Raw genomic sequence first — 15857 nt, 5'->3', positions numbered from 1 at the left:
TTCTGGAAGCCCCAGGGGGGGCTGGGAGGCCCCAGTGGCCCATAACCCAGCCCCTCAAGCCAGCATCCCTGTCACCCAGGGGCTTCTCTAGTGCAAACGTCCTTTCTGAGTCCTTGGCATTTACCTCTTTAAGCACCAAAACATGTTTTTCCTTTTCTAAGTCTGACGAAAATCTTTAAAAACCACATTGCATTTCCTGACCCCCTTAGGCAGAGTAGACAGAGAGGATTTAATCTTGATAATTTAAGGACTTAACAAAACAAACAGAAATTCAGGCTTGTCGGTCATGCAGGCCTGCTTGAGGTCAGAGGCCATCTGAGCCGCCCCAGGCTGCAGATTCTGCATAGTTTCTCTCGATGGTCAGCTGGCAGCTGTTGGCATATGTCCTTCTAGTTGCTTCTCCTTGAGTGCTTATCCCCCTCCCCCATATGTAACCACTCTAGTCTGTGTGGGCTAGGAAACCGGAAAGCCAGAACCGTGTGCTTCGAAAGGGGGCTTCGGAAGAAGGTGCCTGAGGTCTGGTGCTGGGCTCCTGCATCTACTTGGCGTGAAGCATGTGTGGGCCATGTCCTGGCTCTCAGGGGTGGTCTGCTACTTGAGATGGTCTTGACTAAGGTACGGGCGTGTGTTACAGTTAACTATTACTGCGTAACAGCCCCAGAAGTGGTGGCCTAAAAGCCTACCAGCTACTCATTTTGCTTACCCGTTTGTAACTTGACCAGGCTTGCCAGTAAAGGCTTCTGTCTGCTCCATACGGTGTTAGCCGAGGAGGCTCCACGGGGTGGGGCTGGGGGGCTGGAGGAGCTGCTCCCAGGATGCCTCACTCCTGGGGCCGGCACACAGATAGATGCTGGTTGCTGGCTGGGAGCTCACTTCTCCACGTGGCCTGGGCTTCCTTCAGCTAAGTCTCCCTCGAGAAAGAGCCAGGCGGACACCGTAGCACCTTTTATGACCTAGTCTCGGAAGTAAAGTGACGTCACTTCCGTCAGGCTCTATTAGAGCAGTCAGCACACCTTCCCAGGTTCGGGGAGGGGCAGAGGTTCTCCTTGCTGAGAAAGTAGCAAATTCTTGGAAGAGCATTTAGGGTGGGAAATATCGTGTCACTGTTTTTGGAATGGAATATCTGCTACAGTTTCCTCTGCTATTTTGATTACTTTTCACACTTTAAAGCAGTTCTTAACTAATTTTATTTCTTATTAACTTTGCTGTTTGAGCACACGAGGACCTTCTCCCTCCATTTTTAACTGGTTATGTTTTGTGCATGTGAAACATTAATGTGGTTGCAGAGATCAAAGCTGGACAAAGACGTTCTCAGAAAAGGGCTGTCTCTCCTACCCTATTTCTTCTATTCTTCCATTCCATTCCCACTCACACCCCTGAAGTAAGCCAGTCTCCTTAGTCTTGGGTTTATAATTTCTGCCTTTATTTTCCCTTCTGTCTTAGCCAAATGATAGCATATTATGGATCCTCTTTTGAACATTACTTTTTAAGCTTCCTAGTACATTCTGGAAATCACTCCACATCAGTTCATAGAGGCCTCTCCCTCCTCTTGTTTTTAAACAGCTGCCAAACTTGCTCCATTGTACAAATGTTTCATAGTATATTCATTCTCTCTTTCATATGAACATCTAGGTTTCTAGTATTTTCCAATAACAAATAATGGTGCAGTGAATAATTTGTGAACTTGTATTTTTGTGCCATTGGCAGTATATTTTCAAGGTTAGGTATTTGTTAGGTATTATCACATTCCCTTCTGTAAGGGTTGCACCAGTGTTCATTCCCACCAGTAGTAAGAGTGCCTGTTTCTCCATGGGGTCACCAAATGTGGACCCTTTGGATGCGGTCAGTAGTATTGATCCTTCCTGCCAAAGACTGGGCCAGGTTATTTCTTAGAGTCCATATCACCTCTGATATCATAAGTCCAAGAGAAACTCAAAGGGCTCAGAGACACAAATGAACCTCTGACATCTCTTCAAGTGACACTGTCCCACCGTCAGTGTTGGCCACCAGCCAGAGCTCACCCAGAGGGAGCTTGGGACACAGCTCTAGCCCTTGTCTCAGCTTCTCCTCTCCCCTCTCTCCCCCTGCTGCTGCCTCTTGTAGGCCATGGTCAAAGCATCGCTTACCCCGAGGGCTCCCAAGTCTCATGGCAGCTTCTGCCCACTGGGCCTCCTTTCTCGCATGTCACCCAGTGCTAAACTAGGTTTGGAAGAGAATGGGGCCACTGGTGCACAGGAGCCAAACTAATGTTAAAAACATCCAGGATACAATTAGTAAATGCAGACAAGGTTTGTGTTAAACAATGCTGAAATAATTTTGGTGATTATTATTATAATCATTAAAAACATATTCAGGGGATTCTGCATATGGAAACCACTTTTGGAGCTCAAAATTGGAATTATAAAATCACTATTTTGGAGGAAGGGCCTTATTCTCCAGATATTTAGTGCTCAGTGACCGGTCACTGAGCCCTGACTTGCCCTTGTGACTGCTTTGTCCCACCGCCACAGGCTGTGCAAGCCTCCGAATCCCCAAACCCCTATGGTATTGGCACCATTTTCTCACCCTTCAGAATAGTTGAGAGACCGTGAGGCTGGCGGAAGAGACCAGAGCTTTATTGTCTTGTCAAGGTAGTCTTCTTGGTTAGAGGAGGAGATTTTAATAGTAATTTAGAAAATAAGAAAATAAGGAGACTGTCTTTTGAAACTATAAGTTTCAAACACTATATGTTAACTAATTGAATTTAAATAAAAAATATATATATATTTTTAAAGGAAACTCTCTTTTTAAAAATGTCTAAAGGTTGCATAGTATTATCCCTAGTGTGGTCACCTTAGGAAGGGACACCGCACAGGCTGCCTGAAGATTTGCTTAGGGGTGTGAGGCCAGGGAGGCTGCTAGTTCCTTATGCCCTGAAGTGGCCTGGCTAGGAGAGAGGACCATCGGTGGGGCTGGGCTATGTCTGTGCCCCAGGCAGGTGCAAGACCCTGATACTCTGATTGTGCCACACACTTCCCACGCTCTTTATCCAGGGAAGACCCTAAACGTTTAGAGATAATGTAGGCTTCCCAGGTTTGGAGAGTTCTGACTTCATTATTTCTAGTTAATTATCTTGTTACCCATAAACTGGATCACGAGATATTACTCCCTGTTTGCTGTTATCAGGACATGAGAACCCTAAGAAAGCAAATAGGCATCAAATAGAAACCAGGAAATCTTAATTGGCAGAGTGGTTTTCCAAGGCTTTCCCTTTCCTGAGCAAAGTCACCTTTTCAAACATTTAAAAGTAGACTTGGAAAGTGCTCCTCGTACAGTGAGTAAAAAATATGAAGCCATAGAGCCAATTTAAGCTAACATTTTAGAAAGGATCCAGAATAGAGTGCCAAGGCAATTCAAGGAGCAGGGAGGGGGAGGGAGAGAATAGTCTTCAACAAGTGGTGCTGGAACGACTGGTATCCACATGGCAAAAGAATGAAGTTGGACCCCTACCTCACACCGTACACAAAAATTAACTCAAAAGGATCATAGACCTCAGTGTAGGAGCTAAAACTATAAAACGAAGAAAACTTGGGTGTCAATCTCTGTGGTTTGAGCTTAGGTAAAGCTTTCTTAGTTAAGACACCCAAAAGTACATGCAACCAAAAGAATTTAAAAAAGATAAAATAGATTTCATCCAAATGAAAAACTTTTATACTACAAACAATACCATTAAGATAGTGAAAAGACAACCCACAAAATGGGAGAAAATTTCTGCAAATCATTTATCTTGTATACTAGTACTTAGAATAAACAAAGGATTCTTAAAACTGAGTAATAAAAAGGTAAATGACCCTATTGAGAAATGGGCAAAGGGGAGCACCTGTGTGGCTCAGTCCGTTAAGTGTCTGCCTTCAGCTCTAGTCATGATCCCAGGGCCCTAGGATCAAGCCCTTCATTGGGCTCCCTGCTTAGTGGGGAGCCTGCTTCTCCTCCTCCCTCTGAGCGCCACTCCCCCTTCTTATGCACTCTCTCTCTCTCCCTCAGTGTCAAATAAATAAATAAAATCTTAAAAAAAAAAAAAAAAAAGAAATGGACAAAGGATTTGAACAGACATTTCTCCAAAGAAGACCTACAGATGGTCGGTCCATAAGCCTAGAAAAGATACTCAGTCGTTACTCATCCAGGAAATGCAATCAAAACTGTAATGAGATACCACTTCACAACCACTACGATGGCTAGAATAAAAGAGGTAATAGCAAGTATTAGGATGTGGAGAAAGCTTTGTGTGTTGGCAGTGGGAATGCAGAATGATGCCGCTGCCATGGAATACACTTTGGTGGTTCCTCAAAGTAAACACAGCTATTCAATCTAGCAGCTCCCCCTGTAGGTGTCTGGCCAAGAGAAGTGGAAACCTACTTCTGCCCAAAAATTTGTACACAAATGTTCATGGTGGCATTATTCACAGTAGTCAAAAGTGGAAGCTACTGAAACGTCCGTTATGAGTGGATAAAGTGTGGTATATCCACAGGATAGAATGTTATTCTGCGATGAAAAGGAATAGTGTACCAACTCCTGCTACAGCATGGCTAAATCTTGAGAACGTTATGCTTATGAGAGAAGTCAGTCCCAAAAGAATACATCTTGTATGATTCCATTTTTTTAAAAAGATTTTATTTATTTATTTGACAGAGAGAGAGATCACAAGTAGGCAGAGAGGCAGGCAGAGAGAGGGAGAAGCAGGCTCCCTGCTGAGCAGAAAGCCTGATTTCGGGGCTCGATCCCAGGACCCTGAGATCATGACCTGAGCTGAAGGCAGAGGCTTAACCCACTGAGCCACACAGGCACCCTGTATGATTCCATTTATATGAAATGTCTAGAATAGGTGCATTTTCAGGGATAAATTAGTTTGCCTGGGGCTGGTAGGCACCTGGTGGTGGGGGTGGGGACGGTTGTGGCAGGGATGGAGTTGGGGAAGAGTGGCAGGTAACTGCTAAGGGATACAAGGTTTCTTTGGGGGGTAATTCAAATGTTCTAAAGTTGATGGTGATGGCTTCACAACTCTGTGAATATGATAAAAACCATAGATTGTACTCTTTAAATGGGTGAATTGTGTGTTATGTGAACTATATTTTCATAAAGCTATTAAAAAAGATACAAAACTATGTTAATGTGATCCAATTTTATTTTTTTTTTCAAGTTCTGTATGTATACATTGAAAAAAGACTGAGTAAATAGAGGAAAATGTTTTATATATTATATTTGGATAGTGGGATTATGGGTATTTCTTGCAATAAATACATACTGTTTTTATAATTGGGGAAACAGGGAACAGACCTGGGGGACGGGGCTTCCGTTGTGCCTTCTCCTGGACCCAGCAGTCCTTTGTGGAACCCTGGTACCACATTTGTTGCAGGAAAGATTACACCAAAAAATTAAGTAAATTTGTACTTTCCTCTGGAGGTTAGCTTTTCCTAAACTTATCCCAAGGTCTACTCAGACAGTCATAATAGCCTCCTTCAGCTTCAGGCTGTCGGACTCTGTACACCTTTTTTTGGAAGTCATTTTGAGAAAGGTACCCTATCTAAATGGATCTGTATAGTTGAAATGGTGAAATGAATATTCTTCTCACATTCCTTCCTGCAGGCAAATGGCAGTGGTAGGAAACGTAGGCATATTTATTCTTCAAGCTCTCAAATTTTTATGACACTCATTGGAAGTGAGTTCTTTCTAGTAGCCCAGTGAATCCAGATTTTGTTCATAAAGCTGCTTTGATGCATTGTCAGTGTTCTGCTGCTCTTGGGTTTTTTCTTTGTTCCCAACAAGTCTGTGGAGAGAAGCCTGTAGAAGGAACTGTTGAAAAGAAAAAACAACCTGCTTGTCAGTTATTTCAGAAATGTGTTTCCACATCATATGTCTTTGGCTTGGACATAAATTGTGAAATAGCCTTTGTTTCTTGCTATTTTGTGCTCAACCTGCCTGCTGTGAATATCCGGGTTTGTAAAGAAAGGTTAATAGAGGGTAGACTCTTGAGAGGGGAAAGTGACCGATTTTCTTGGGTCACCTCCAGATCAAAGCAAGACACGCGCTGTTTTGTGTGGCCACAGCTTGGCACTACCGAACTACCTGGGGGAGGAGAGCATTGCCCTTGGATGGGTGTTTGTTTACTCAGAAGACTGTGTAGACCATCAGATGTGATGTGATAGACTCAAAGACTATAACCTCAGAAACTAGACCACATCCCCTCGGAGGGTGGGGCGCAGATGTTCAGACAGAGAGAAAAGTGAGTCTGAGAAACACGTACCGCCTGTGGCATGACCAAGTGCCCAATGATCCCAGACATCTGCTCTTGTATCCGGGACCTGGTGGTAGAAGCGTTTGGGTGGGGGACACCTGGCGGGCTGCATCGGGGGGAGGCATGCGACTCTTGATCTCAGAGTTGTGACTTTGAGCTGCACGTTGGGTGTAGAGATTGCTTAAAAATAAAATCTTAAAAGTCTTGGTTAATATTGAAAGATAGTACAGCACTAGGGAGCACAGAGGTGCTGTAGAGCCATTGAAATGAGTGAGGGAGAGTCGTGTCTTTTGAAATGGAATGACCAACATGTATTGTTTTTTAAACCGGAGTTTAATTTTTTTTTAAAGAGACTCCCCAGGGGCGCCTGGGTGGCTCAGTGGTTAAAGCCTCTGCCTTCAGCTCGGGTCATGATCCTGGGTCCTGGAATCGAGCCCTGCATCAGGCTCTCTGCTCAGCGGAGAGTCTGCTCCCTCCTCTTTCTCTGCCTGCCTCTCTGCCTACTTGTGATCTCTGTCTGTCAAATAAATAAAATCTTTAAAAAAAAAAAAAAAGAAAAGAAAAGAAATAAAGAGACTCCCCAACATTCATAAGGGAGACCTGTGAAAATACCTGAATTTGAAGGGCTCCTAGAACATAAAATATCTCCCCTTACACGGGATAACGTTAGATTAAAAACCACAGGCAAATTCCCAGACCCCCAAAGGGAGAGACAGCGCATGCTCTGACAAGACTAGTGGACAGGTGGGTGCTGGGCAGTCCAGGAGCCCTGGCGCAAGCTCAGCGACCGCTTCAGACCTTCAAACTCCAGGCTTCAGAAAAATCACACACGGGAATGTGCCATAGACCTTTGGGGTACTCGGAAGTCATCAAATCTCCGAGGGTCAAGTCCATGAGTACCAGGCCACCTGGGTACAGTCCCCCTGGCCTGGGCACACGGCTGCCCACCAGAGATTGTGTAGGCACGAGCACACTCTTACAAAGTGTGGAGATGACAAGGGTGTCTGATGTGTGTTACAGCTCCAGGCAGCCCATGAGGGCAGGGTAGTTGCATTTGTACAAACCACCAGAAGGAAGAGAAAGGGTAAACAATTCGTTGATTTCTGCTTTTCTAGGTTTGTTTGTTTGTTTGGTCCTTGCTTTCCAAGGCTAATTGTTTCTGTGAGGACTAAGTCTAATTAGAGACCTCGGCATAAGGAAAGGTCTGTCACACCAGGTGCTTATCCCACCGCCACCTCGTTCCTCCCTCAGGACAGAGCAGGTGGAGATCAGGGAGAAGGAGGCTTTGAGTCAGGCTGTGCTGATGAACCAGGGGCCTCAGGCAGGACACTGCATGGTTCCAAGTCCATTTCCTCATCCCTAAAATAGAAGTCACGGTTCCGTCTTTCTGGGGTATCGTAAGATGGAAACCAGCAGCCTGGGAAGCGGTCTTCTTGCAAGGCCTGGCACGGGGCCAGCGGCAGCAGCGGTGACCCACGGTGGCGGTCAGCAGGCATTCCCCGCGCTGCCAGCTGGCTTGCCCTCCCCTCAGCGGCCGTCAGTGCCCACTTCTGTCTCCTGCTTCACCCCGCAGGGCCCTCTGCAGGCAAGAATCCCTCATCTGATGAGTAACCTGGGAAATCAGAGACTAACGTAGTTTGCTCACACTGGCCATGCTAGATGTTTAAGACAGATTGTCCCCGGTGGAGGGGAGGCCCTGGGGGATGTCACTGGGCTGGGACTGGGGAGAACAGCTACAGGAATTTTCAGAATTCCTGGGAACAGGTTCTCTCTAATCTGAGGCTGCAGTTCGCAATCTCACCTGTTCATGACATCTGTGAGAGCGCTTCTGGGAATTTTGATACCCACTTAAATTAGTGTCTCTGGCTGTAGGGCCCAGGCACCTGTATTTTTAAGTAGCCCCTGCCCCTCGCCCCGGAGGGCTGTGAGTTCACAGCTGACCATAAGAGTCCTGGCCATGGGAGGCTTTGGGGCCGCCCCGGGAGGACCAGCCTGACCCTTGCATGTCCAGGGACTTGGAAGAAAGAGAGGCAGACATTTGATCAGAGGTGCCATGAATCAGAAGTGCCATGAATCCCAAGCTCATTTGGGAGGCAGGGCAATCTGGTTGAGCTAATTGTGTGAAATACTAGCTCCATCACAGGACGACTAGCAAGAAAAGAAAACAAAGAGGAGTTTTTATCTGGGGTGATGGCTTTTGTTTTCTCCCTTTTTCTATTCACTGACATAACATGAGACTGGTAATTTGTAGGGAAGGAATACATCTGCCGTGGGCGCCCCTCTCTGTGGGGAGGGACCTTCAGCGACTTTGTAAAAATAAGCACCTGTCTTGTTCTCCAGTTGCTTTCCAGCTAATTTTGGTTCCTTTCTCCTGCCAGTTGCCAGAGGCCCCGCCCTCTGAGGAGGAAGAACAGGAAGCCTGGGTGAACGCCTTGCTCGGAAGAATGTTTTGGGACTTCTTAGGAGAGAAATATTGGTCTGATCTGGTGTCTAAGAAAATCCAAATGAAACTCAGCAAAATAAAGGTATCGTTTTCCACATAAGAGATTTCCGGTTCCTCACATGTCTTGATTTAGAAGTTTTGTATCATTATATCCTAAGTGAAAAGCATATAACATGAGAACAATAACATACCTGAGCTGTGACCTTGGCCGTATGACTCACCGTACCTGGGGACTCATGAGTGTTCCTGTTTACTTTTTCCTTGGTGTTGCCCTCGTCGTTAGCCATTCTCGGTGATAATCCAGAATCTGGTTTGGGACAGTGGGAGCTCTTGTAGCTGGTTTGTCACATAGACCTCTATTATTTTGAAATGAGTAAGGAACTTAAAGTGTACTTTAGGAGCCCACCCAGTCTCACAGTCTGGGGGCCGCAACATCTCTGCTGAGGAAAGTGCCAGACTCCAGACCTCTTTCTCAAGTTGTGCTCGCTCTCAAAGCGGGAAAGTTAGCACGGCACTCTAAATGTGTCTGGGCCCGACCTTTACTTCTGGCCAGATGGTATTTTATTTTGGGCTCTGTCTTTGCTGAAAAACAACAGTCCTGGTGCTGATCAAGCCCACTTGGAAGTAAGTTTAAACTGCATAAATATTCCTCACGATTGCCACTAAATGACACATTTAGTATCACCTCTGCCAACCCAGAGACCTCAGTAGGTTACGTAGAAGTAAGTTTTTGACCCAGGAAAGACCCAGCCAAGGAAGAGTTCCTTTGATCCCCAGATGAAGTTGCACAGTCAGCAGCTTAAATCCATGGATCTTTCTGGGTCATAGATACCTTTGAGACACAGAAACAAATGGATCCTTTCCCTAGAAAAATGCACAGTGATGCAGAATTTTGCCCATGACTTCAGAGGGTTCAAGGTCTCCAGGTTAGGAAACTGTGAGCTAAGGGAAAACTACATTAGAAGGAAAATAAGGGCATGAAGGAGCTTCGATGTGGCTTTGTCATTCCTTTGGGTGACAAACCCAACCCCTTAGGGCTCAGTCAAGCTCTGGCAAGCTCTATCTGCCAGCTGCAGACCGGTGTCATCTTTTTCCTAACCCCTGATGAAGAGGAGAGTCTGTGCTCTGAGCTGGTAGAGCAGATTTTGAGGCAGAATTTGGGGCAAAGATTTGGGAGGGTTCTATTGACACGAGTCAGCCTGTTGTTTTCAGGTAGATCGAGGGTAGAATGCACTCTACTAGCCAGGCCCGGCGGGGGCGGGGGGTCAGACAGCAGCAGTGACCCTCCCCTGTTCACAGACAAGTAGCCGAGCTGGGGCGCACTTCACCGCCTCCCCCTTTCTGGAAAAAGATGGAGAGCTTGATGAATTCCTGGGTCAAAACACACAAGCAGGGTTGGCACTCCTCTCTTCCCAAAGACTGCTGCAGGCCCTTCCCTGAGTATGAGGGCTGGGGGTCCCGGCAGGGGGAGGCAGAAAGCAGGGTGCACCTCAACTCCAGATGGGATACTCCTATTCGTGTTACACACATTTCAAAACCGACAGGGGTAGGGCAGCATGTCGTGCTTCCCTCAGGTGTTGGAAGCCCATGGAACCTCTGCCGTCTTGGAGAACGGTGGCTTCTTTCATCCCAGAGGAAGCTTTTCTTCTTCTCCCCCTTTGCTGGCATGTGAGCTTTTCAGTTTGCAGACTTAGAACAGAGGTCAGAAGTGCTAGAAGGTGGGGATGGAGACAAGTGGCCTGGATCCAGGAGTGGGCTGCGCTCCCTCTGTCACCAGTCTCACACCTCCACCCTGACCTCAGTGCCCTGCGAGTCCAGAGGAGACCCTGGATGTAATGGAATGAAGAGATAGGTAGCAGGCTGTTACTCTAGTTCTCAACCCACCACCACCCCTGCCAAAAAGACTCTTATTATCACTAAGAGCCAAGTATTCTGGGAAGAAGGAAACCTAGTAGTGAGTGTTGGCTAATGGCCAGTCCAAGAGCCAGAATGGCCGGAGGAGCCTGAGCTGTCCGCTCTGACAAAGATCTCCCCTGTCTCCTGGTTTTCCCTGAAGTCCTGACATACGGAGAACTCTTTGCTGGCCTTGCCCTGCAGTCTCAGATTGTCACCCTCACATGTGACAGTGACTCATGGTGTGAAAGAGCAGAGCTGTGTGTGTATCTGATGCCCAGGGATGGTTTAAAACAAGCTGAGTTTCTGCCCCCACAGCAAGTACATTCCTGGCCTCAGCCAGTCCCTCCCAACACCTCCTTGGGGCCATCAGTCGTCAGGGCCTCTTGTGCCCTGTGTCAGCAAATGTTACGACTGCAGACAGCTTCCAGCAGTTCCCCCCACCAACCTGAGAATGTTCTATACACCTGCGTGTCCAACTGGGTTCACTCAGGAGGTTAAAGAACAGGCAGTGGGTTCTCGTCTTACTGTGGTACCTTTGGATGGGAAAAAGAGAATTTCTGGTTGAAAAGAGCAGGAGTGACCTTTTGTTGCCTTTCCCTGCAGAGTAGGAAGGAGATGGACCAGACTACGGCCTGGTCCTGAGAGTTTTGATTCAAATCAGTTGTGATTTGGAGGGGAAAGGTGCTTAATTCCAGAATTTTGGAATTGGGCCCCCAGGGGAAGAAGTAGGAAGCAGGCCCTTGTTCTACCTACTGATGATTAGAGCTCAGCCCAGCCCAGCTGAGTCTGTCCCAGTCCCGGGTTCCTCATCTCTTCTTTGTCTCAGGTCCCTCCTCTGCCCTGGTAGGGCCCACAGGGTGCAGGATGGGCCGGGTGGGAGGTGGCACAGGGCTCCGGGAATGCCATCACGGCATTCACCCCCTTTGCTCAGTGTCACACTCCTGTTCCCATAGGAACCCAGCAGGCCCCTGACTTAGTATCAAGTGATACTAATAGACAGTCTGGGGCAAGGGTGCAAGAATTCGGCTACATTTTTGGCCAAGTAACATTCTGTGGGCTGATTGGGAGGCCAGCCACCATGTAACATTGATACCTTAGAAAAAGGTTTTCCAAACCCAGCAACTACCAATTCACATTGTGCATTTGAGTACTGTCTTTGGTCACGTTCTGTTCATCACAGACATTGTAACTTTGACCGACCCACCCCTGCAGAAAAGCAGAGAGGGAGTTCTCTGGCCAATCGTCAAAGTGTATGCCTTTGACAACCGAAGAGCTCCAGCCACAATAGGCATTAAATCCATGCCTGGCTAAATGCTGCCTCGTTTTATGGGAAATGTTCAGTGTATATTTATTTTAAAAAAGCAGTTTGATGCTGGTAGAAAAACAGGGTGTCATTACAGGTGCCGGTGTCATGGGAATCTCACATTTAAGGACACTGCTGCAGGTTAGTAGGGAAAGTATTGGGTGTTCAGTAAGACGCCTGACAAGCCATTGGGGGAAAAAAAATTAAGGTGGAGCTGTAACTATATCTTACACTGAAATGGGGAATGGGCCACAGGTTTAAAAAAATAACAATATATACACATACCTAAATGCAGGTGAAAGAAACAGATGAATTAATTCTGTAGTCTTGAGGCAAAGAAGAAATTTCTAAGCATGATATTAATACTCAAGTTATTTCCTTTAGAGCAATTCCTACAACACTGTATTAGTTGGGGGTCGCAGCAAAAAACAGATGTTACTCTCAAGTGGCGTCACCTGAGAGGAGAGTTCATTAAGGAAAGATTTATAAATGTGTGGGCCAATGTAGAGAAACTGATAGGGTAGGACCAAAGCTGGCGGCACTGGGAGCTGTTAGTACTCCCTGTAGGGGCAAAAGTGGGAAGGAGTTACCAGACCTTGGGGCAGCACAGCCGCGTGGAGAGGTTGGTTGCCTAAGTGACAGGAGCCATGGGCTTCAACAGAGGGAGGGGACAACTACCTGACAACAGCCCTCCGCATTACCTCCCATCTTCCCTGCCCACTGGTGTTTCCCATTGGCCAAGCCACAAGCCAGAGGGCGGGAGAGCCCATCCGTGTGGTTCGCACAAACTAGCCTCTCAGGGGAACTCATATCTAGGCCGGGGGCAAACAGAAAATGTCCAGCACCGGGTCAAGGGATGTGATTCTCTTTTTTCCCCAAAGATTTAAATAAATATTGTGAGTTTGCCTGTCAGACAGGCTGTAGCAATTTCTGAACTCCTCACTGAGCATCTAAGAGGGGTTCACTGCTCCACACACACTGGTCAGCTCCGGGCATTGTTAACCTGACCAGGATGGCCGGCTCTGCCTCCTCAGTCAGGTCCCCCAGCAACGGCATTCTTCACCGAAGCCTTTACCGACCTCTTGGCCAAAATAGCCACCCCGCCCTACACCCCGGCTCCCTCTGTCCCAGCACTTGGCTCACTCTCTGGAACACCAATCACTCTCTCAAGTTATCTATTTATCTTATTTATTTATTTACTTATTTATAATAAATAAGATTACAAATAAATCTATCTGTTTATTTATCCATTTCTGCCTCTCCAACAAAAACCCCGCAAGATGGGGTGCCTGGGTGGCTCAGTGGGTTAAAACCTCTGCCCTCGGCTCAGGTCATGATCCCAGGGTCCTTGGATCGAGCCCCGCATCAGGCTCTTTGCACCGCAGGGAGCCTGCTTCCTCCCCTCTCTCTCTGCCTGCCTCTCTGCCTACTTGTGATCTTTGTCTATCAAATAAATAAATAAAATCTTTAAAAAAAAAAAACAAAACGTGAGAACAAGGACCTGCCTGATTGCCCACAGTTCTCTCTGTAGGATGATGCCTAATATGTAACACATGCTCAATAAGTTTCAGTTAAGTGAATGTGTCCCCAAAACCTTGACCTTGACTCTTCCTGAGCGGATGCTGAATTCTAACATTGACCAGGTAACTAACGTCTCAATCATTGTTTCCCTCTCTCCTCCAGCTCCCCTACTTTATGAATGAACTAACTCTGACGGAACTTGACATGGGGGTGGCTGTGCCAAAAATCCTTCAGGCCTTCAAGCCTTACGTTGATCACCAAGGTAACTCGAGCAGAGAACTGACCGTTTGTGCGCAGGTCGAAATGTCTCCATCACTGCAGGTGGATCACCGAAGCTTTGTGTTGGGAGGGGGTCGGGGACAATTTAAGCATCTGTCTTATGTTGATTATCTTTTGTTGGGAACAGTCACAGCCTTCAACTGATGGGCAGCAAATCAGGAATAGATCCCCCTCCTAATTCTTCTAGTCTCTCAGATCCCTGCCAGTCCTGCCCCAGTCCAAACATGCTCATGTGCCCGTTGACGGGGCCGGGCTCTTGTGTGATTCAGAAAATAGCCCCCGTCCCTCGTGGCCTCGTGTGTGCGCCCCCCACAGTCCTCATCTCTCACCAGGAGCTGCTACTGCTCCATCCGCGTTCACGCCTTTACCTTGTCCCAACTTCTAGGTTGCAGGTTCTTTGACCTTCATGTTTTGCATCTTGCCTTCCTTCCCACACCTAGTAGGTGCTCAGGACATGTTTAAGAAATGAAGACAGATGTTGTCAGCAGTATTTTGAGAGTAGAGCTCTCTGCTGGGGGAAGGTGCTCAAGTTTGATTTTGAAGACCCTCTCCTGACACAGTATTTATACCTACTCTGGTGGGTTGGGGCAAGAAGAGTTGATTAGGATGTATTGAGTTTAAGTAAATTATGACGTGAAGATTTACGTGTATTTTGTGGCACGTAGTTTTAAAAGGACCATTATGGAAAATTTTATACAGAGGAGTGGGGTGAAAAGAGCAATGGGCCAGACAGGCCAGAATAATCCAAGAACAGTCAGGAAAATCTCCCCATCGTGGAAGCGTTCGACTTCTTTTTTAGAGTATTCCTTTCCCCATGTACCTCTTTCCGCCTAAACTGGAACGTCATTCCTCAAAAGGTAGGGGAGGAAATACTTACAACTTTCTAAGAGTGACGTTTGTTTTGAAGTAAGTGTTCTTTATAAATTTATAGACTGCAGTGTCTACTTTTGTCTCTGTATGGCTGCGTTGGATAGCTCTTAAATCATACTTAGTGAAATCATTTTCTGTGTTTGATGTAAATACAGAGATTTTTTTCCTAGCCCTACAATTAGCAGCTCTGATTATCTCCTTAGCGATATATCAGCTGACAGCAAGCCCGTATTTCCGTGTTTTTAGCATTCCGTGGATTTCAGAAATAGACCAGAGTGCTATTTACAAATCCAAAAGTCCAATATCTGCATGTTGAGGTTACCTGTAACCCCTGGATCCTGTCTACACTTTGATAAATCTGTGAGCTCCTGGATTTGGCGAATTTCTGGTGCACTGAGGGTAAATCTAGAAAAGATAATCTGCAAATCGTTTAGCTAGAGTTCTTTTAACCACATGTGAAGTTTTAAAAGATGCATTATTTATGTGTTGAGTACCTGGCTAGGATCTCCACCTCATCTGTATGCATGGGTCTGCCTGCCTTTCTTCCTCTGGCTCTGGCAGGCTCTGGGCTCCCCTTTGTTCTTTGCCTCTTTAGGGATTGACTTGTAACGAGCTGGTAAATGATCAGCTAACATGCACCTCCACAGAGTCAGGCTTAAGGAAAGTAAATAACATGTGGACATGCTCTATTTCCTAATGTGTTGGCAGTTTCTTATCTCTGTCCTTTGTTGAATTAGTAGAAATTTCCAGCAAGAAAGAAGCCACAGCTGGGCTTTGCCGCATCTCACAAGTGTCCCCTGTAGCTTTGAACTCTGCAGACTCCCAGGGCAGCTTTGTCAGGCTTTGAGGGAAATTCACCAAATGCCTAAGTCTCTTTCCTCTTCCTCTGGAGCAAGACATTTCACTACGCAGATCAAAGCTTTGCCAGTTTTTAATCCATTTGAGGCTTTTTTCACTCCTTTCAGGGCAAGTTTTAGACATCTGCCTGCTTATGTAACAAGGGAAGAAATGTTACGAAAGGAGTGATAAAAGACATAAAGCCTGTGGCTTTTAAAAGTTTGATCAAATTTGGTTTCTCCAAGTCAACAAAGGATGCATATGGTAGTTAAAACAGAAATAAACGTAAAGGAAATGTTCTGTTTTGGATTCCATTGCTCTAAGGTAAACTTTTCTTTGAAGGAAATGAAAATCAACAGTGATTGGCTAAAACTGATGCTGGGAAGCAGAGCTTACCTTGCGGGGGACCCGTAGAATAAGGCTCCCATAGCACTAGG

General features: G+C 46.4%; 1 protein-coding gene across 5 annotated transcripts in view; it reads left to right on the top strand.

Annotated features, from left to right (window-relative positions):
* Positions 1–15857, top strand: part of TEX2 (testis expressed 2) — a 106117-nt gene that overhangs the window by 69413 nt on the left and 20847 nt on the right. For all 5 annotated transcript variants that reach the window (XR_006607014.1, XM_045080904.1, XM_045080905.1 and 2 more), the window contains exons 6-7: positions 8650–8796; positions 13597–13696. Coding sequence is in view for 4 of the 5 variants with exons in the window: in XM_045080904.1 (XP_044936839.1) it covers positions 8650–8796; positions 13597–13696 (247 nt within the window). In the remaining variant the exon portion in view is untranslated. The remainder of the gene's footprint in view (positions 1–8649; positions 8797–13596; positions 13697–15857) is intronic.

Source organism: Mustela putorius, unplaced genomic scaffold (genome assembly GCF_011764305.1).
Source record: "Mustela putorius furo isolate JIRA1106 unplaced genomic scaffold, ASM1176430v1.1 tig00000487_pilon_pilon_pilon, whole genome shotgun sequence".
NCBI classification, from domain to species: Eukaryota; Metazoa; Chordata; class Mammalia; order Carnivora; family Mustelidae; genus Mustela; species Mustela putorius.
The sequence above is the reverse complement of the archived record's forward strand: the minus strand, read 5'-3'. Positions and strand labels throughout refer to the sequence as shown.